A 22,259-nucleotide genomic window follows, 5' to 3' on the forward strand; every position below is an offset into this window, starting at 1 on the left:
CAGTTTATGACCAAAATTAATCCCAAAAAAGTATAATTTACATGTCATTTACATTCGAACTTGTATAGTCAAAAGGGGTTCAACACGACCTATCTAATGGAGCTATTCAGGATTACGCATGACATCGTCGGTTTTGATGTCTTTATCACTCAACATATGTTTTGCTTTGGTTGTGGACTCGTGTTAACTTGTTTCCATAGACTTGTTCTAGCATGTTTCTACAAACTCTCACGCTGATATTTTCTCAGAATAGCTCTGAATGACAAAATGATGTTTTATCGCAGTTGGTCAAACCATGTTTTATTATGGTTGTTATACACTCACCGGCCACTTTATTAGGTACACCTTACTAGTACTTGGTTGGACCCTCTTTTGCCTTCAGAACTGCCTTAATCCTTCGTGGCATAGATTCATCAAGGTATTGGAAATATTCCTCAGAGATTTTGCTCCATATTGACATGATAGCATCACGCAGTTGCTGCAGATTTGTCGGCTGCACATCCATGATGCCAATCTCCCGTTCCACCACATCCCAAAGGTGCTCTATTGGGTTGAGTTATGGTGACTGTGGAGGCCATTTTAGTACAGCGAACTCATTGTCATGTTCAAGAAACCAGTCTGTGATGATTCACGCTTTATGACATGGCGCGTTATCCTGCTGGAAGTAGCCATCAGAAGATGGAGACACTGTGGTCATAAAGGGATGGACATGGTCAGCAACAATACTCAGGTAGGCTGTGGCGTTTAGACGATGCTCAATTGGTACTAATGGGCCCAAAGTGTGCCAAGAAAATCTCCCCACACACCATTACACCACCACCACCAGCCTGAACCGCTGATACAAGGCAGGATGGATCCATGCTTTCATGTTGTTGAGGCCAAATTCTGAGCCGACCATCTGAATGTGGCAGCAGAAATGGAGACTCATCAGACCAGGCAACGTTTCTCCAATCTTCTATTGTCCAGTTTTGGTGAGCCTGTGTGAATTGTAGCCTCAGTTTCCTGTTCTTAGCTGACAGGAGTGGCACCCGGTGTGGTCTTCTGTAGCCCATCCGCCCAGTAGATCAGCAGTTTCTGAAATACTCAGAGCAGCCCGTCTGGCACCAACAACCATGCCACGTTCAAAGTCACTGAAATCCCCTTTCTTCCCCATTCTGATGCTCGCTTTGAACTGCAGCAGACCGTCTTGACCATGTCTACACGCCTAAATGCATTGAGCTGCTGCCATGTGATTGGCTGATTAGACATTTGCGTTAACAAGCAGCTGGGCACGTGTACCTAATAAAGTGGCCGGTGAGTGTAAATAAGAATATTTAATTGGTATGCGTATGTTTTGCAGCTGTGACAAAGTGACGAATCTGCCAATCTGTAAACGTGAATAGTTTACATGTGGAAAGGGTCATCAGTTAAACTAAATCCAGTGGAGCTCAGAAGACACTCTCACCACCTTCGATGAGAACGCACAGTAAGTCTGCATTTTTTTTGACAAAATTCTGTGCACAGATAGAAAAAATGTCAGCAGATTCTGTCTGGCCCTAGTGGTGGGATATTTGGCTAAGAAAATAAAATTGCAAGAAGAATCAGATCATTTAACTCCATGTCTGCACTCTCCATCAGCAGTTTTACACATGTAAAGAAACACTGAAACTGAAAAATGCCATGATGTTTTACAATTCAAATACTCCTTTCAAGCATATCTGGATAAATGTGGACATAGCCTGAATAGCATCATGCTTTGAAAACAACAGTTGCATGCATTTCAATGGAAGCTTTTAAAACTAAAAGCAGACATAAATGCTCGGGCCAATGCATCGCAATCCTGAAGAGGAATTCCAATACAGCGCAAGCTCTAGAATAATAGTATTAGTGGAGAAATAAATATGTACCCTGAGGCAGTTTACCCATGATGTTGTGCATGCACAGTGGGCAGGTTCGGTGCTGGAGGAGCCAGGGATCCACACACTCCTTATGAAACTCATGAGCACAGGAGATGATTCTCAAGTCCTGCCAGAGACGACAAGATATTAAACATGCCAATGGTGTACTTCAAAACCTCTCATAAGCAGCACGCTCTTTTATGCTTGAGCCGTGCTCGCTTTCATCTCTCCTCTTACCTGTCCATCCATGAATTCCTCCAGGCAGATGGCACAGATTGGGCTGGAGCTGGAGCTGCTGTTAGAGCCCGTAGCGATTCGGGAACGCTGGGATCCAGAGCTGTACGTGCGCGTCTCCAGCCGGCTGATGGCACGCATGGTCTGTTGATGCACAGAGTCCTGGGAATCCCAAAGATAAGAGATGTAGATTGGATAAACCTCAAAATATTATGCAATTCTGAATGTGCCTCATGCAGGTGAGTGGGCTGGACAAACCACCTGTAGAAAACACACTCATTCAACTCTATGTCCTTTTAACTGACACTCTTGATATGGGCTGAATTTAAACAAACAACGTTGAACGTTCCTAAATTTAGCTGGTTTACATTCAGCCTATATAAATAGTTTGCAATCACTTACCTTAGAACAATTGAGTAAATCCACCGAATCCAATTATTTGTTAGTGCATTAGTGTGTTCATGATTTTAAGTAAGTGTGTGGGTGTTTTCCTACCGAGGTTCTGCTGGAGCGGCAGCGGTAACGCAGAACAAAAATGATGATGATGGCCAACACAACCAGAGCCACGGTCAACAGGATGCCAACATCATAATGAGGCTGGAAACACAACAAAACCTTCATAATATCAAGGCTGAGCATCCCATAACTCGAAAGACTTTAACAAAATCAGACCGTTTATGCAGGACAAAGCTCAGATCCAGATCTTATTGGTTTTACTTGTAACAAGAAAACAGATATTGATGGAAAAAGACAAATACTAGAAATGCAACACAATACAATTTTATTTTTAGAGCACAATTTCATACTTTGACACACACACACACACACACACACACACACACACACACACACAATTATAACAATATAACAACTCTTGTTTCTTTTACATAATATTAATACTATAGTTTGTTTTGTCAACATACAGTATATACTCTCACCGGCCACTTTATTAGGTACACCTTACTAGTACTTGGTTGGACCCACTTTTGCCTTCAGAACTGCCTTAATCCTTCGTGGCGTAGATTCAACAAGGTACTGGAAATATTCCTCAGAGATTTTGCTCCATATTGACATGATAGCATTACGCAGTTGCTGCAGATTTGTAGGCTGCACATCCATGATATGAACCTCCTGTTCCACCACATCCCAAAGGTGCTCTATTGGATTGAGCTCTGGTGACTGTGGAGGCCATTTGAGTACAGTGAACTCATTGTCATGTTCAAGAAACCAGTCTGTGATGATTCACCCTTTATGACATGGTGCGTTATCCTGCTGGAAGTAGCCATCAGAAGATGGAGACACTGTGCTCATAAAGGGATGGACATGGTCAGCAACAATACTCAGGCTGTGGCGTTGACACGATGCTCAATTGGTACTAATGGGCCCAAAGTGTGCCAAGAAAATATCCCCCACACCATTACACCACCACCACCAGCATAAACCGTTGATACCAGGCAGGATGGATCCATGCTTTCATGTTGATGTCGCCAGATTCTGAGCCGACCATCTGAATGTGGCAGCAGAAATGGAGACTCATCAGACCAGGCAACGTTTCTCCAATCTTTTATTGTCCAGTTTTGGTGAGCCTGTGTGAATTGTAGCCTCAGTTTCCTGTTCTTAGCTGACAGGAGCGGCACCCGGTGTGGTCTTCTGCTGCTGTAGCCCATCCGCCTCAAGGTTGGACGTGTTGTGTGTTCAGAGATGCTCTTCTGCAGACCTCGGTTGTAACGAGTGCTTATATGAGTTACTGTTGCCTTTCTATCAGCTGGAACCAGTCTGGCCATTCTCCTCTGACCTCTGGCATCAACAAGGCATTTGCGCCCACAGAACTGCCGCTCACTGGATATTTCCTCTTTGTCAGACCATTCTCTGTAAACCCTAGAGATAGTTGTGCGTGAAAATCCCAGTAGATCAGCAGTTTCTGAAATACTCAGAGCAGCCCGTCTGGCACCAACAACCATGCCACGTTCAAAGTCACTGAAATCCCCTTTCTTCCCCATTCTGATGCTCACTGTGAACTGCAGCAGATCGTCTCGACCATGTCTACATGCCTAAATGCATTGAGTTGCTGCCATGTGATTGGCTGACTAGAAATTAGAACAGGTGTACCTAATAAAGTGGCTGGTGAGTGTATATAATGAATAACTATATCCAGTTGGTCTTTCATTGTATAATTTTTATATTATTTTCAGGAAGACAATTTTACCATCTGTCCAGTGACAACAGATAAAAAATAGCCTTTTGGTTAACTGGTGCATTTCCAGCAATATTAAATAATGACACTGTCCCAATCAAATAAATTAATAAATGCAATACAAAAACACAGACCAACTCACTACACCATTAAACCCACTAAGGACAGTTATCCGCAACTGAAAAGAGATGCATTTTCAGCAATGATACTCGGATGATTCACAGGATCTAATGTTGAGAAATGAAAAGACATGATCTAAATCTGCATTTGTTAACTCACCCAGGTTGGAGAATCAATCATAATGTTGATGTAGACCATTGCTTCTTCATTCTTGTTGACGAGTCCCATCAGCTCTTCTGCATCTGATGATGTCACCAGCACCACTGGATCAGCCAATGAGCTTCCGTCACGCAACTGCGCCAAAAAACAGCAGAAAAGCATTCAGTTTGAGGTCTGAGAGGACTGTGTGGTGCAAAACATCTCTCAAACTAAATAGCAAAGAAACATTTTGTAACTGAATTACAAGATACAGGTAGAGCTTGTGACTCCCGGGCCGATAACTCATCTCTAATAACTGGTTTCTTTAATCTTCACCGTGATGACAGCACATAATATTAGACTAGATATTCTTCAAGACACTAGTATTCAGCTTAAAGTGACATTTAAAGGCTTAACTAGGTTAATTAGGGTAAAGTTAGGGTAATTAGACAAGTCATTGTATAACAGTGGTTTGTTCTGGAGACAATCCAAAACTAATATTGCTTAATTATTTTCCTTAAAATGCTTTTTAAAAATTAAGAACTGCTTTTATTCTGGCTGAAATAAAACAAATAGGACTTTCTCCAGAAGAAAAAATATTATAGGAAATACTGTGAAAATTTCCTGAATCTGTTAAACATCATGTGGGAAATATTAGAAAAAATCTATATAAAAGCTGAATAAATAAGCTTCCATTGATATTTGCTTGTTAGGATTAGACAATATTTGACCATTATGCAATCATATGCAAAGTCTGAAATTATCTGAGGGTGCAAAACTGTGTTTGAAATATTGAGAAAATTACTTTTAAAGTTGAACAAATGAAGTTGCATAAGCATATTTCTGATCAAAAATGAGATGTTGATATATTTACAGTAGGAAATTTACACAATATTTTCACAATATCTTGGATTATTGACATAAATCAAGAACAATCAAACCCAACAATCAGAGAACAAGAACAATTGTGAATTTAGATTGCCCAAATCATAACTCTGCATCATAAGACTGACTTTGTGGTCACACTAGACTCTGATAAGTTGCTTTTATCTGCAATTGTCTTTTAAAAATGTACTATTTCAGCCCAATCTTTCTGTAAAATATAGACAATAACAACTACTGGCTTATTTTTTTTCACTAAATTTTTTTGAATCAAATATAACCCAGCATTTGGGTTAAAATAACCCAGTATTATTTAGAGTACAGCAATAAATTAAAATAAATAATAAAACACCATAAAAACAAAGCATTTAAAAGGAGATCTCATGGTAATTTGGGTTATGTAAATTATTTACTTATTATTTCTAAACAAATATAGAAAATAGAACTGCTTTTAATCTACACTCCAACATTTTTTAGAGTGTAAAGTCATATCAAAATGATCATTGACAAGTGTTTATTGATTATAAATCAGCATTTCAATAGAATCTATTTAAAACATATTATTTATGGAAAATTCTGCTTTGTAAAGACATCAGAAATTTGCTTCAGTAAATCCATCCAAATAAAGTGTGTAAAGTCTGTTTTTAGCACACACACAGACACACACACACACCTCCTGAGCAGCGGCAGGATCATCAGAGATGTCGAAGATGACGGCTTGAGCTCCTCTCTGAAGAGCCAGACGAGCCTGAAACAGACACACACACAAACACACTCAGTTAGATGTATTGTAGAAACTCAATGATCCAGCAGATGGCGATCTCATCTCAGGTTTCAACACTCTTGTCCTGTTATTTTGCAATTCAGAGCTGCTGCTGACCGGTTGTTTCTAGAAGGGATACAGCTGGAGCCGGAAGTTAGTGAGTATTATTCATTAAATCACCTATTAAATTGTATTTTATTAACGTCTACCCCAACCCTAACCCTTGTAGTAATGTAATAACTAATTATACAGAGTGTATTCATATTATTTATTAAATTATCCATTAAATGGTATTTTATAAATGTCTACCCCTACACCAACCCTACACCCAACCCTCACAGTAAGGTAAAAACAGCAATTATAATTAAAATTATTTATTAAATTACCCATTAATAGTATTTTATTAACATCTACCATAAACACAACCCTCACAGTAATGTAAAATACAGTAATTATAATTAAAATTATTTATATTATTTATTAAATAACCCATTAATGGTATTTTATTAACATCTACCCTAAACACAACCCTTAACTCAACCCTCACAGTAATGTAAAATACAGCAATTATAATTAAAATTATTTATTAAATGACCCATTAACGGTATTTTATTAACATCTACCCTAAACACAACCCTCACAGTAATATTAAAACAGCAATTATAATTAAAATTATTTGTTAAATAACCCATTAACGGTATTTTATTAACATCTACCCTAAACACAACCCTTAACACAACCCTCACAGTAATGTAAAATACAGTAATTATAATTAAAATTATTTATATTATTTATTAAATAACCCGTTAATGGTATTTTATTAACATCTACCCTAAACACAACCCTTAACTCAACCCTCACAGTAAGGTAAAAACAGCAATTATAATTAAAATTATTTATTAAATTACCCATTAATAGTATTTTATTAACATCTACCCTAAACACAACCCTCACAGTAATGTAAAATACAGTAATTATAATTAAAATTATTTATATTATTTATTAAATAACCCATTAACGGTATTTTATTAACATCTACCCTAAACACAACCCTCACAGTAATATTAAAACAGCAATTATAATTAAAATTATTTGTTAAATAACCCATTAACGGTATTTTATTAACATCTACCCTAAACACAACCCTTAACACAACCCTCACAGTAATGTAAAATACAGTAATTATAATTAAAATTATTTATATTATTTATTAAATAACCCGTTAATGGTATTTTATTAACATCTACCCTAAACACAACCCTTAACTCAACCCTCACAGTAAGGTAAAAACAGCAATTATAATTAAAATTATTTATTAAATTACCCATTAATAGTATTTTATTAACATCTACCCTAAACACAACCCTCACAGTAATGTAAAATACAGTAATTATAATTAAAATTATTTATATTATTTATTAAATAACCCATTAACGGTATTTTATTAACATCTACCCTAAACACAACCCTCACAGTAATATTAAAACAGCAATTATAATTAAAATTATTTGTTAAATAACCCATTAACGGTATTTTATTAACATCTACCCTAAACACAACCCTTAACACAACCCTCACAGTAATGTAAAATACAGTAATTATAATTAAAATTATTTATATTATTTATTAAATTACCCATTAACGGTATTTTATTAACATCTACCCTAAACACAACCCTTAACACAACCCTCACAGTAATGTAAAATACAGTAATTATAATTAAAATTATTTATATTATTTATTAAATTACCCATTAACGGTATTTTATTAACATCTACCCTAAACACAACCCTTAACTCAACCCTCACAGTAATGTAAAAACAGCAATTATAATTAAAATTATTTATTAAATAACCCATTAACGGTATTTTATTAACATCTACCCTAAACACAACCCTTAACTCAACCCTCACAGTAATGTAAAAACAGCAATTATAATTAAAATTATTTATTAAATAACCCATTAACGGTATTTTATTAACATCTACCCTAAACACAACCCTCACAGTAATATTAAAACAGCAATTATAATTAAAATTATTTGTTAAATAACCCATTAACGGTATTTTATTAACATCTACCCTAAACACAACCCTCACAGTAATATTAAAACAGCAATTATAATTAAAATTATTTATTAAATAACCCATTAACGGTATTTTATTAACATCTACCCTAAACACAACCCTCACAGTAATATTAAAACAGCAATTATAATTAAAATTATTTGTTAAATAACCCATTAACGGTATTTTATTAACATCTACCCTAAACACAACCCTTAACACAACCCTCACAGTAATGTAAAATACAGTAATTATAATTAAAATTATTTATATTATTTATTAAATAACCCATTAACGGTATTTTATTAACATCTACCCTAAACACAACCCTTAACTCAACCCTCACAGTAATGTAAAAACAGCAATTATAATTAAAATTATTTATTAAATAACCCATTAACGGTATTTTATTAACATCTACCCTAAACACAACCCTCACAGTAATATTAAAACAGCAATTATAATTAAAATTATTTATATTATTTATTAAATTACCCATTAATAGTATTTTATTAACATCTACCCTAAACACAACATTAAACTCAACCCTCACAGTAATGTAAAATACAGTACAGAGTATTATTCACATTATTTATTAAATTACCCATTAAGATGTATTTTTATTAACATCTACCCATACCCCAGCCTTCACAGTAATGTAAAAACAGTCATTATATTGAGTATTATTCATATTATTCATTAAATTACTCAGTTGTAAAACTCTTTTGTGTTGATTGCCGTTAAATGATTTAAAAGAGGAGCAATTTTTTAAAATAAATTAAGTAAATGAAGGTGTACATATATTATATGTATGATTTGATATGTTTAATTTATTGTGTTTTAACATGTTGCCTGGCCATCATATGCATGTCCAAGACAGATAATCAAGAAAAGAGACAATAAAGTACAAACAACAACAAAAAAACATCAATATTTTCCAATCTGTAAAGTCTGGTATATGTCATCTAAATATAGATATTATCAAATCTGTGACGCTTAATGTACATGATCAAAATATAGGGGAGAGCGGGGCATGCAGTAACACTTTTTGGTTTTGGCCAAATAATGATGGGATTAGACTAACCATATATTTTTACCAGCAACACACAAGCCTCTCCTACAAATGACCACTGAAAGTATGATCCTATGGTTTCTGTGCAGTATTGCCAAAAGTGCCAGGAGTAAAAATGGTACTATTTACCCCACCTGTGGGGCCAGTTGTACCAGACAGAGGGTTAGTTGTAACACATGCTTATAAAGGCAGATTTCATACAGTTAATGTAAATACAGTTTACTTTAAATAGTGTATTTCCTCAGTAGCTAATTTCTTTTAATTCCTCATAGTACAGTGTGTTTATTTATGTATGTATCTACTGGATAAACACATTTGGATGTATTTGAATTATTTTTACATTATTATACACTGCATTTATTTGCTTTATTAAAATGTATTTTTTTTCTATTAAAAATTATATTTTTATTAAAAAAGTTCTTAACGTTAATCTCAAAATTCAACAAATATTTAGTTAGTTTAACTGGTGTCCAACAGTGTGTGGCCTATTTGTAACACCCTGTTACAACTAACCTCACTGCATAGTGTTTTGCTGAAAACTGGCTAGCAGTCACTGTGTGTTTTATTACACTTTTCAAAATGGTTCCATCTTTTAGCCTAGAAGATGGTGATCACAACAATATAAGATTTATCGTTCATACTTTCACATATTTTTTTTTAAATAAAAAAATATTGACTATTATAAAAAATACTTGTATGCTTTTAAATGGTTTCTCCTGTGTTTCTCATCCAAATTTCGCTGAACTTTTACAATAATTGGCAGGAAGGCGTCTGCCAACACTGTGGTGAAAACCTCGGAAGCATGCCATGGTTAACCCTGAGCAAATACCTTTAAACTCCGCGTTACATTTTACCTCACGTTACTTTGTGCCCTGCGCTCCCCTATACATTAGACTACCAATTAGTATCTATTTATATTAACTATTAATTCGACTGTTAATGCAAAGAGATGCATTATAATATGATCAAACATTAAGCAAGATTACATTTTACCACACGTTACTTTGTGCCCTGCGCTCCCCTAGATGCAAATCAGAACACAGATATTATCAAATGGGTGACATTTGGTGCATGATCAGATGACATTATAAATCTGTAAAGTTTGGACATAATCAAAATATGCCGTTGCTGTGTTGGTTTGGTGTCGGTGGTGAGGTGTCGGAAAAACACAGCTGAGAATCGCGTAAGTAACTGTACTATGCACTGGGTTTCGTGCGGCCGATATGACCGGTATAAGATTCTGACGGTGTGATAACCTTGGATATAAACATCACGGTTTCACGGTATCACAGTATTATGATTACTGCTCTAAAATATATTCTTTTTAAATGTCTGGGTGAAAAACAAATACTTTTTTTCCATTTGTACACAATATATATATTTATATATATATATATATATATATATATTTACAGTATATATACAGTATATATATATATATATATATATATATATATATATATATATATATATATATATATATATATATATATATATTTATATATATATATATATATATATATATATTTATATATATATATATATATATATATATATATATATATATATATATATATATATATATATATATATATATATATATATTTTAATTCGGGAAGCATTTAAAATATTTTGGAGCAGTAAACATGTCAGGCTAAATAATTAAAATGAATTATTGAATTCTGCTGTCTTCATTTGTTTCAAAAACACAGATTTTCTGTACAATTTACAATTTTACAAACAAAAAATGTACTTACTTATACCTTAGGAATGATATAGCAAAACATTTTGACGGATTTAAAACCTTGACTTTTCCAAACCGCGGTATACCTTAAACACAGTTATCGTCCCTCGGATACTATACCTAAGTGACGACCCGGGGGTGTTACAGACTGACCACAAAGCTGAGGTCTGGTGAAATCATGGGAGAAATAACAAAACGGGAGGGTGGTGGGAGATGGGTCTGAAATACAGGAGACTCCCAGGAAAAATGGAAGTGTTTGGAGGTATGCTATTAGAAACTTTGCAAGTACATGTCAACTTACACTAACCCTAACTCCAACCTAACAGTCTACTTATGACCTAGTGAGAATTAGTTGGCATGCAGATGCAATGTAACTTAAATTCAACAAAATGTGTTAAAGGGACCATCAAAATAAAGTGATACCCAAATGTGTATTTTGTATGTTTTGTTTTCACCTGTCTAAAAAGAAGATGTAACTGAAACAGAAAATGAATCTGCACTAAAGTAAAACATGGTAAAAGCTTCAGATCAGTGTTAAACACTTCAGAAAAACACTATAAAACAACAGCAGATCCTCCAGTGTCAGAGATGCTGAGACTGTGAGTGATTCTGCTCAAACAATGACCAATAACTCATCAAAACTCCACTTCCTGCTTAACTGCGGAGAGGTCAAAGGTCAAAGTACGAGCTACAGGAAAGCATACTGTTGGGTTTCAGAAAAAACTGAACTGTTGTGTGCAGTGCATTGTGTGTAAGAAGATGAGTTGTGTGTATTATGTGTTGTGAACTGACGCAACTCATCACCTTAGAATTATAAGGTTCTGTCTGACATTTTTGTCAAAATTGAGCTATTCACATATTCTTATTAAACGACATCTTATTTACATTATATGATGTTATATGATGTTTTTTATAAGTTGTTTACATTTTAAGACTCTTTATTTAAAGAACAAAAGGGTTTATCTACAAAGTTGAACTCTAGCTTGACCCTATAAGGTTCTTTCTGTGAGCCAATCAGCATTTTTAATTCACACACAAGGACCAATTAGGATCAGATTTCTTTGCCATTTCGCCAGACTGCTCCACTGACAGCAGGAAAGACCAGAAAGAAACACAAAATCACACAAAATCAGAGTCGACTAAATAATGCCACACCACATAAAATTGAGATATGTGTAAATGTGATGATTTAGAAGCATTTTTTGACATTGAGCTGAAATGTTACGTTTTATATTGTTTAAAAAGAAACAAATATTTAAAAAATGTCTATATTAAATGTGAAATATTTTTATTTGTGTATATTTGGTGAGTCAAACATTATTCAGGGTTTATTAAACTCATTTGCTCATTGTCTGTTTTCTTTTAAAATCTTTAAATTTGATATTAAGCCTTGAAGGGCAAATACTTAATTTAATTTATGGGGCATATAATTCAATCAATGTAAATCAATAATTCATTTAATTATTATATAATATTAACATATTAATTAGATAAAATTAACATCTACACTGCACAAAATATTTAGCACAGCCTTAATTTAACCAAGAAAAAAATATTCATCCTTAAACATAAAATAAATGTTATAGAAAGCAAAAAATTTACTTTCTCAAGCATCAACATATTGTTTCAACATCAACTTAAATATTTTTTGGTTGTATTTCTTGAAAAGTAATGCTTCAATAAATGATCTGCCAGATAGAACCTTATATCTCCAAGCGGAAAATGGCTTTTCAGAATTAAAAAGTTCTATCTGCATTTACCATGTTTTTTTTACTCCAATTTGGAAATGTAAGAGAACTTTGATAATTTACATTTAGAGAGCATTTAGGGTTTCTGTCATGTTAATGTATGAAAGAGAACTGTTACACACATATTGTTTGCTTTATAGAATGCAAAAACTTTAAAGCTCAATAACTCAAAATCATAGAACGCAGACAGAACCTTTTAATTCCAAGGTTATGAACTGTTAAAATGACTTTAATATTTTATAAAACACTTCCGTCTGGTTCTTGAACCTGATTTGCTGATAGCCGTGTGATATTCTGCAATATCAGCACTCGTACAGCCTCTTCACCCTTCTGTATTACTCCGCCCACATAGAGTGACAGATCAATAAACTCACTACAGTTTGACAAATATTGCTGCTGTTGGATAACAATGTACTTTTGAGGCTGTTTAGGTGAGAATGTAGTTGTTTAGATTGCATTCATGCAGTTTATTTATAAGGGTAGTGCTTATTTTAAATGTTCTTAATTTCTGAGATCGGCACCCATCAGCCTGCCATACTGAGCAGAGAAAAAGACGGTTGACGTTCCGCCACAAGATGGCGACAGAGACCACATAATAAGCCCTTAGGAGACAAAAACTCAAATCATTATAAAACAGGTAAGTGACACTCTAAGTTGATCTCTTTTTTGTATATTGTAGTGCTGTATGTATACCATAGTAATCTGCTAGTGTTTGCTTTGCTTTGGCTTTTTCAGGGTTATTTATTGTGATCTCCCGATTGCAACAGAGAAATACTGGGAAAAATCTGTAGACTGATTTCATTTCATGCTGTTCAGCCTTATAATCTTAAAATGTGAGCAAAATCAGCTGTTTTGTCATCACTTTAGACATTACGCTAGAGAATCATTCAAACACTAGCTCTAAAGTGACGTTGGTGAATGAGCAGCGGTTTCTACTGTTCTGATGTCAGCTGCAGATGTGAATGAATGGCAAAAGAAAGTAGTTCCTTGTACAAAAGGGTTTTTAGACTCTCCATGTTTGATTTTCTTTTTTTAAATACAGAATTATGCCATCGAGCTGTTGTATAAACGCAATATCACACGAGTAGCAGTGTGATATGGTTGTATATAGTCACTGGTGAGACACTAAGGTACTCTGCCTGCAGCCTTGACTCAATGCACACCTCCCAATAGTGCCAATATACAGCCATACCGCACTACTACGAGTGTGATATTGCTCATATAATAAACTGATCAAGCTTAGTTAATAGAGCACAATCTATGACATGCATTCAGCCCTCAAACTATTGTAAAGGAGTTATTTGATTATTCACACATTATTTTAAGATATAAATCTGTCAAATATGATCATCAAAACAGCATTCATTTCCAGAAGCTTTGCTTTCTCTGTTCCTCTGCGGTGGGTTGATCTTTTTGAGTCTCAAAAACTACAAAAAAATCCTTAAACAACTAAAAAATAAGGCGATGCGGTGGAGCAGTGGGTAGCACGATCGCCTCACAGCAAGAAGGTCGCTGGGTCAGTTGGCATTTCTGTATGGAGTTTGCATGTTCTCCCCGGAGTTGGTGTGGTTTTCCTCCGGGTGCTCCGGTTTCCAAAAACATGTGGTACGGGTGAATTGGGTGTGCTAAAATTTACCGTAGTGTATGTGTGAGAATGTGTGTGTGTGGATGTTTCCCAGTGATGGATTGCAGCCTGAAGGGCATCCGCTGCGTAAAACATATGCTTGATAAGTTGAAGGTTCATTCCGCTGTGGCGACCGCAGATTAATAAAGGGAATAAGCTGAAAATAAAATAAATGAATGAACTAAAATATTATTATTATTATTATTACTACAACTACTCCTATTTTGGTTGCTGTTGTTATATTAAATAAAATTTTTATTAATTTTATATATTGAATTGTTGTAAAATAAGCTTCAATCATCTATGGTTTACAAGCAGCTGCAAAAAAGTATTATTAGTATTATCATTATTCTTATCATTATTCATTCATTCATTTTCTTAGTCCCTTTATTAATCTGGGGTCACCACAGCGGAATGAACCGCCAACTTATCCAGCATATGTTTTTATGCAGCGGATGCCCTTCCAGCTGCAACTCAACACTGGAAAACATCCATACACTCCCGCAATCACACACATGGCCAATTTAGCTTACCCAATTCCCCTATAGCGCATGTGTTTGGACTGTGGGGGAAACCGGAGCACCCGGAGGAAACCCATACAAACACAGGGAGAACATGCAAACTCCACACAGAAATGCCAACTGACTCAGCCAGGGCTCGAACCAGCAATCTTCCTGCTGTGAGGCAATCGTGCTACCCACTGCACCGTTGTGACACCCCTATTATCTTTATTATTTTTATTACTACTACTACTCCTTTTTTACTCCTACTTTTAAACAAAAAAGAAGTTACTTTATTATTCACCTATTATTTTAAGATATAAATCTGTCAAATCTGATCATTATAACAGCTTTTTTTCCAGAAGCTTTACTCTCTCTGTTCCTCAGCGGTGGAAGGATCAAAAACTTCAAAAAAATCTTGAAAAGTACTAAAAATCTCAATAAATCATGTTTTTTAAACTCTTCAATGCACAACAAAAACATCTGAAAATTAATACACTGCAAAAAATGCTTTATTGTCTTGTTTCTAGTGCAAATTATCTAAACATTCTTAAATCACGAAGCATTATTGTCTAGAAATATTGTCTTGTTTTCAGAAATAATATGTCCAAATGAAGTGAGCTTTCCCCTAAAACAAGAACACATTTCTAAACATAATAGTTTTAATAACTCATTTCTAATCACTGATTTATTTTATCTTTGTCATGATGACAGTAAATAATATTAGACTAGATATTCTTCAAGACACTAGTATTCAGCTTAAAGTGACATTTAAAAGCTTAACTAGGGTAATTAGGGTAAAGTTAGGGTAATTAGGCAAGTCATTGTATAACAGTGGTTTGTTCTGGAGACAATCCAAAACTAATATAGCTTAAGGGAGCTAATAATATTGAGCTTAAAATGGCGTTTTAAAAAATTTAAAACTGCTTTTATTCTAGCTGAAATAAAACAAATAAGACTTTCTCCAGAAGAAAAAATATTATCAGACATACTGTGAAAATTTCCTGAATCTGTTCAACATCATGTGGGAAATATTCGAAAAAGAAAAATCACAAGAGGACGAATGATTCTGACTTCAGCTGTATAATAGAGTGGGAGTGTAATCCTCAAACACACACTCAGCTCCTCTTGTTTTTCTTGCTGTGTTTCTCTAAAAGCACATGCGGTCACTCTCTGAGGTTTCAATTGGAGTTTTCTATTAATAGACAAACAACAGGGAAGGGTGGAAATTAGGGCTGGGTAATGAAATACAGTGGAATGAACCACCAACTATTCCAGCATTTGTTTTATGCAGCGGATGCCCTTCCAGCTGCAACCTAGTACTGGGAAACACCCATACAGTCTCACACACACTCATATACTACAGCAAATTTAGTTAATCAATTCCCCTATAGCACATGTGTTTGGATTGTGGGGTAAACCGGAGCACTCGAAGGAAACCCACACTACACAGGGGAAGAACATGCAAACTCCACACAGAAATGCCAACTGACCCAGCCGGCACTCGAACCAGCGACCTTTCTTGAGCACAGTGCTAACCACTGAGCCACGATGCTGCCACATAACTTATTCAGTAGCATACAGGCCTAATAGAAATAATTTTCCATTGTTGAAGGCTCAACTGCTTGTGTCTGAATCTCCAGAGATGTGTAAGTGTGTGTGTGCAATGATAAAAGATGGAATCATGTGTGTGTGTGTGTTGTTTCTTTCCTAAGTGCTCGGCCTGTGTTTGTGGATTTCTAGAGTTCACAAACACACATCTGTTTACTTCTGCTGCAGTCGGTTTATCCACACATGAAAGTATGTGTGTGTGTGTGTGTGTGTGTGTGTGTGTGTGTGTGTGTGTGTGTGTGTGTGTGTGTGTGTGTGTGTGTAAGCTGAAAAACTGGGCTGAAAGCAAGAGCAGATGCTGTGAGTGTTTGGATCAGGTGTATGTGTGTGTGTGTGTGTGTGTGTGTGTATACACTTACGCACATAAACACATGCACACACTCACTCAGACATTTATACACAGACATACACTCATACACACACACACACACACACACACACACACACACACACTGGCAGGACAGGAACAGACATGTGTTTGGATATAACTCAGTGTTTTGACCACACTTTGTTATTATTGTTCATTTATTCCTTTGCTGGAAATAAGAACTGAATTTAGAAATAGTCTTGACACAAATCTTTGAGCTTAATTAACTAAATTAAATATGTAGGCTAATGTTTGGTTTACTTTACTTACTTAGACGTTTCTTTAATAATGAGTTAATCTGTTGCAACTTGGAACGGTTAACATAAGTTTTATAATTCAACACATTGCTAAGTTGCTTAATATCTATAAGGCAACAGGTTTACAAGTAAAATCAGCTAATCGCTTTAAAAGCAACAGGTTTACTCACTTTTAGTAAAGTCAACTAATCGCTCTAAAAGCAACAGGTTTACTCACTTTATTAAGTAAAGTCAACTAATCGCTTTAAGGTTTACTCACTTTATTAAGTAGTCAACTAATCGCTTTAAAAGCAGCAGATTTACTCACTTTATTAAGTAAAGTCAACTAATCGCTTTAAGGTTTACTCACCTTATTAAGTAGTTAACTAATCGCTTTAAAAGCAACAGATTTACTCACTTTATTAAGTAAAGTCAACTAATCGCTTTAAAAGCAACAGGTTTACTCACTTTATTAAGTAAAGTCAACTAATCGCTTTAAGGTTTACTCACTTTATTAAGTAGAGTCAACTAATCGCTTTAAGGTTTACTCACTTTATTAAGTAGTCAACTAATCGCTTTAAAAGCAACAGATTTACTCACTTTATTAATTAAAGTCAACTAATCGCTTTAAGGTTTACTCACTTTATTAAGTAAAGTCAACTAATCGCTTTAAAAGCAACAGGTTTACTCACTTTATTAAGTAAAGTCAACTAATCGTTTTAAAAGCAACAGGTTTACTCACTTTATTAAGTAAAGTCAACTAATCGTTTTAAAAGCAACAGGTTTATTCACTTTATTAAGTAAAGTCAACTAATCGCTCTAAAAGCAACAGGTTTACTCACTTTTAGTAAAGTCAACTAACCGCTTTAAGGTTTACTCACTTTATTAAGTAAAGTCAACTAATCACTTTAAAAGCAACAGGTTTACTCACTTTATTAAGTAAAGTCAACTAATCGCTTTAAAGGCAACAGGTTTACTCACTTTATTCAGTAAAGTCAACAAATCGCTTTAAAAGCAACAGGTTTACTCACTTTATTAAGTAAAATCAACTAATCGTTTTAAAAGCAACAGATTTACTCACTTTATTAAGTAAAGTCAACTAATCGCTTTAAAAGCAACAGGTTTACTCACTTTATTAAGTCAACTAATCGTTTTAAAAGCAACAGATTTACTAACTTTATTAAGTAAAGTCAACTAATCGCTTTAAAAGCAACAGGTTTACTCACTTTATTAAGTCAACTAATCGTTTTAAAAGCAACAGATTTACTCACTTTATTAAGTAAAGTCAACTAATCGCTTTAAAAGCAACAGGTCTACGCACTTTATTAAGTAAAGTCAACTAATCGTTTTAAAAGCAACAGATTTACTCACGTTATTAAGTAAAATCAACTAATCGCTTTAAAAGCAACAGGTTTACTCACTTTATTAAGTAAAGTCAACTAATCGTTTTAAAAGCAACAGGTCTACGCACTTTGTTAAGTAAAGTCAACTAATCGCTTTAAAAGCAACAGGTTTACTCATTTTACTAAGTAAAGTCAACTAATCGCTTTAAAAGCAACAGGTCTACGCACTTTATTAAGTAAAATCAACTAATCGCTTTAAAAGCAACAGGTTTACTCACTTTATTAAGAAAAGTCAACTAATCGTTTTAAAAGCAACAGGTGTACTCACGTTATTAAGTAAAGTCAACTAATCGCTTTAAAAGCAACAGGTCTACGCACTTTATTAAGTAAAGTCAACTAATCGCTTTAAAAGCAACAGGTCTACGCACTTTATTAAGTAAAATCAAGTAATCGCTTTAAAAGCAACAGGTTTACTCACTTTATTAAGTAAAGTCAACTAATCGCTTTAAAAGCAACAGGTTTACTCACTTTATTAAGTAAAATCAACTAATCGCTTTAAAAGCAACAGGTTTACTCACTTCATTAAGTAAAGTCAACTAATCGCTTTAAAGCAACAGGTTTACTCACTTTATTAAGTAAAGTCAACTAATCGCTTTAAAAGCAACAGGTTTACTCACTTAATTAAGTAAAGTCAACTAATCGCTTTAAAAGCAACAGATTTACTCACGTTATTAAGTAAAATCAACTAATCGCTTTAAAAGCAACAAGTTTACTCACTTTAAGTAAAGTCAACTAATCGCTTTAAAAGCAACAGGTTTACTCACTTCATTAAGTAAAGTCAACTAATCGCTTTAAAAGCAACAGGTTTACTCACTTTAAGTAAAGTCAACTAATCGCTTTAAAAGCAACAGATTTACTCACTTTATTAAGTCAACTAATTCCATTAAATTGCATTGTGTTTACTCAGCTATTAATTAAAGTAAACTAACAGCTTTGTACATTGTATGTGCTGTGTCCAGATCGCCACTGTGCTATTTTGTTCGGCGTGTTTCTCAGTCTGTTGTATGAGTAGCACATGCATAGGCTTGCGTCTCTGCTCCTACAGCTCATTTCAGCTCCTTAAGGAGGAGATTAAGTCACACCTTACTAAGAAAAAGACATTTCCCGTTTCCATCGTTTCCCGCTGGTCCTCAAGCCTGGGCAAAACTCCCTCAATCCCCCTGGAGAAGCTCACAGTCTCCTGTCAACACACTTCCCAGATCACTTCAGCACCATTCACTTCACAATAACTCTACAAGTTCATCAAGTTAGTGATCAAGTTAGTTGTCAGTATGCTTTACCTAAGAATGTTTAGCTTTGTTTATGCATTATATTATTATTTTAATACAGTACATAAATATATATTTATATTTTACTACACACACACACACACACACACACACACACTCATATATATATATATATATATATATATATATATATATATATATATATATATATATATATATATATATATATATATATATATATAAAGTATTATATGTAGTAGTTTTACCACACACACGTATTTATGTGTACAGTATATATATATATATATATATATATATATATATATATATATATATATATATATATATATATATATATATATATATATATATATATATATATATATATATATATATATATATGAAGAGATGAACGTGGCATGGTTGTTGGTGCCATTCGGGCTGCTCTGAGTATTTCAGAAACTTCTGATCTACTAGGATTTTCACACACAACCATCTCTAGGGTTGTGCGTAGGGTCTAGGTCTGCAGAAGAGCATCTCTGAACACACAACACGTCCAACCTTGAGGAGGATGGGCTACAGCAGCAGAAGACCACACCGGATGCCACTCCTGTCCGCTAAGAACAGGAAACTGAGGCTACAATTCACACAGGCTCACCAAAACTGGACAATAGAAGATTGGAGAAACGTTGCCTGGTCTGACGTTGCTCCATTTCTGCTGCCACATTCGGATGGTCGGGTCAGAATTTGGCGTCAACAACATGAAAGCATGGATCCATCCTGCCTTATATTAACGGTTCAGGCTGGTGGTGGTGGTGTAATGGTGTGGGGGAGATTTTCTTGACACACTTTGGGCCCATTAGAATCAATTGAGCATCGTGTCAACGCCACAGCCTACCTGAGTATTGTTTCTGACCATGTCCATCCCTTTATGACACAGTGTCTCCATCGCGGCATGTCATAAAGCGCCAATCATCTTAGACTGGTTTCCAGAACATCACAATGAGCTCACTGTACTCAAATGTCCTCCACAGTCACCATATCTCAATCCAATAGAGCATCTTTGGGATGTGGTGAAACGTGAGATTCTAATCATGGATGTGCAGCTGACAAATCTGCAGCAACTGCGTGATGCCATCATGTCAATATGGAGCAAAATCTCTGAGGAATATTTCCAGTGCCTTGTTGAATCTACGCGACGAAGGATTAATGCAGTTCTATAGGCAAAAGGGGGTCCAACCCGGTACTAGTAATGTGTACCTAATAAAGTGGCTGGTGAGCGTGTATATATATATATTTTAAGGGCGCTAATAATAATGACCTTAAAACTATTTTATAAAATTAAAAAAACTTATTTTATTCTGTTCAAACTAAAAGAAATAAGACTTCTCCATAAGGAACAATATAGTAGGGAAATACTGTGGAAATGATCTGGCTCTGTTAAACGTCACTTAAATAACACTTGAAAGAGAATTCAAATTGAGCATGAAGGTGAATCATATTGCCCTCAACTATATATGCAAATGATTCTCCTGCAGTATAATGTATAGAAACATTTCCTGCCGCATTTACAACTCTTGTTGCACAGTGTAAACTGTTTCTTACTTTGTTTGCATGTTGCATTTAAGAAAAACTTTGCTGATTGTGGACCTGCTTATTAATGCTCAGAAGCTTTATGTGGAATGGATTCACAGGTCTTAAGGAATAACAGGATAGGGATCATGACAGGAATGTTTTCATGTGGCGAATGAAAGCACAGGAAGAAGAGCTTAATTATACTGACGCTCGGAGCCTGAGGCCTCGCTGCACGGAGAGCAGTCACTCACATGTCATTAGTTTCGTATATACACTTTAATATCACGTGCACTGCAGATACAGTTGAGGACAAAGTGATTAGAATGAATTCTTTTGGAAATATTCTGTTCTGATATTCGGAATGCGGATTCCATGGTGTTTTGAATCATCACATAAAGGTGCAGTGGGTGATCATCTTCAGAAGCATGTTTAGTTGTGCTGGTGGAAAGTCTCTTCACATTCCAATAGTAGTGCTTAAAGTAAATGATCTAAATGTGTTTATATTAGTGGTGGGTCGTGGGCTCTTATCGGGGCGATAAAAAAATATTGCTGTTAACCTGTTCTCAAAGTTGGGTTGGGAGCTGGGTCTATTCTACGCAAGATATGATGACTTTCACCTTGATATTTTAGTGTGGATGTATACCTAGCCGAATTGCACTGTAGGTGGCGAGAAGGAGTCTTCGAACCTGTGTGTATTCCTACTGTCAAATTACCACATTAAACGTGACGAGCTAACACGGATGCAGTTCACTAGAGTGAATCTGATTAATGTTAGCTCCACAGCTAACTATCAGGCACCTGCAGAGTTTATGCGTTCGAGTAAAACATACACAAATAAAAAGGAGCAGGTGCTTTTTAAAACTAATGACGGTGAAG

General features: G+C 34.9%; 1 protein-coding gene across 2 annotated transcripts in view; it reads right to left on the reverse strand.

The window, feature by feature from the left end:
• The window catches only part of LOC130228788 (E3 ubiquitin-protein ligase RNF43), a 232,741-nt gene that overhangs the window by 13,671 nt on the left and 196,811 nt on the right, over positions 1-22,259 (reverse strand). Inside the window, exons 3-7 of one of the 2 annotated variants that reach the window (XM_056457230.1) lie at positions 6,119-6,193; positions 4,585-4,719; positions 2,607-2,708; positions 2,115-2,273; positions 1,902-2,004 (exon numbers count right to left, since the gene is read on the reverse strand). In XM_056457230.1, coding sequence (XP_056313205.1) covers positions 1,902-2,004; positions 2,115-2,273; positions 2,607-2,708; positions 4,585-4,719; positions 6,119-6,193 — 574 coding nt within the window. Of the gene's footprint in view, positions 1-1,886; positions 2,005-2,114; positions 2,274-2,606; positions 2,709-4,584; positions 4,720-6,118; positions 6,194-22,259 lie in introns of both variants that reach the window. The other variant, XM_056457229.1, reaches the window with a different exon arrangement.

Source organism: Danio aesculapii, chromosome 5 (genome assembly GCF_903798145.1).
Source record: "Danio aesculapii chromosome 5, fDanAes4.1, whole genome shotgun sequence".
Classification (NCBI taxonomy): Eukaryota; Metazoa; Chordata; class Actinopteri; order Cypriniformes; family Danionidae; genus Danio; species Danio aesculapii.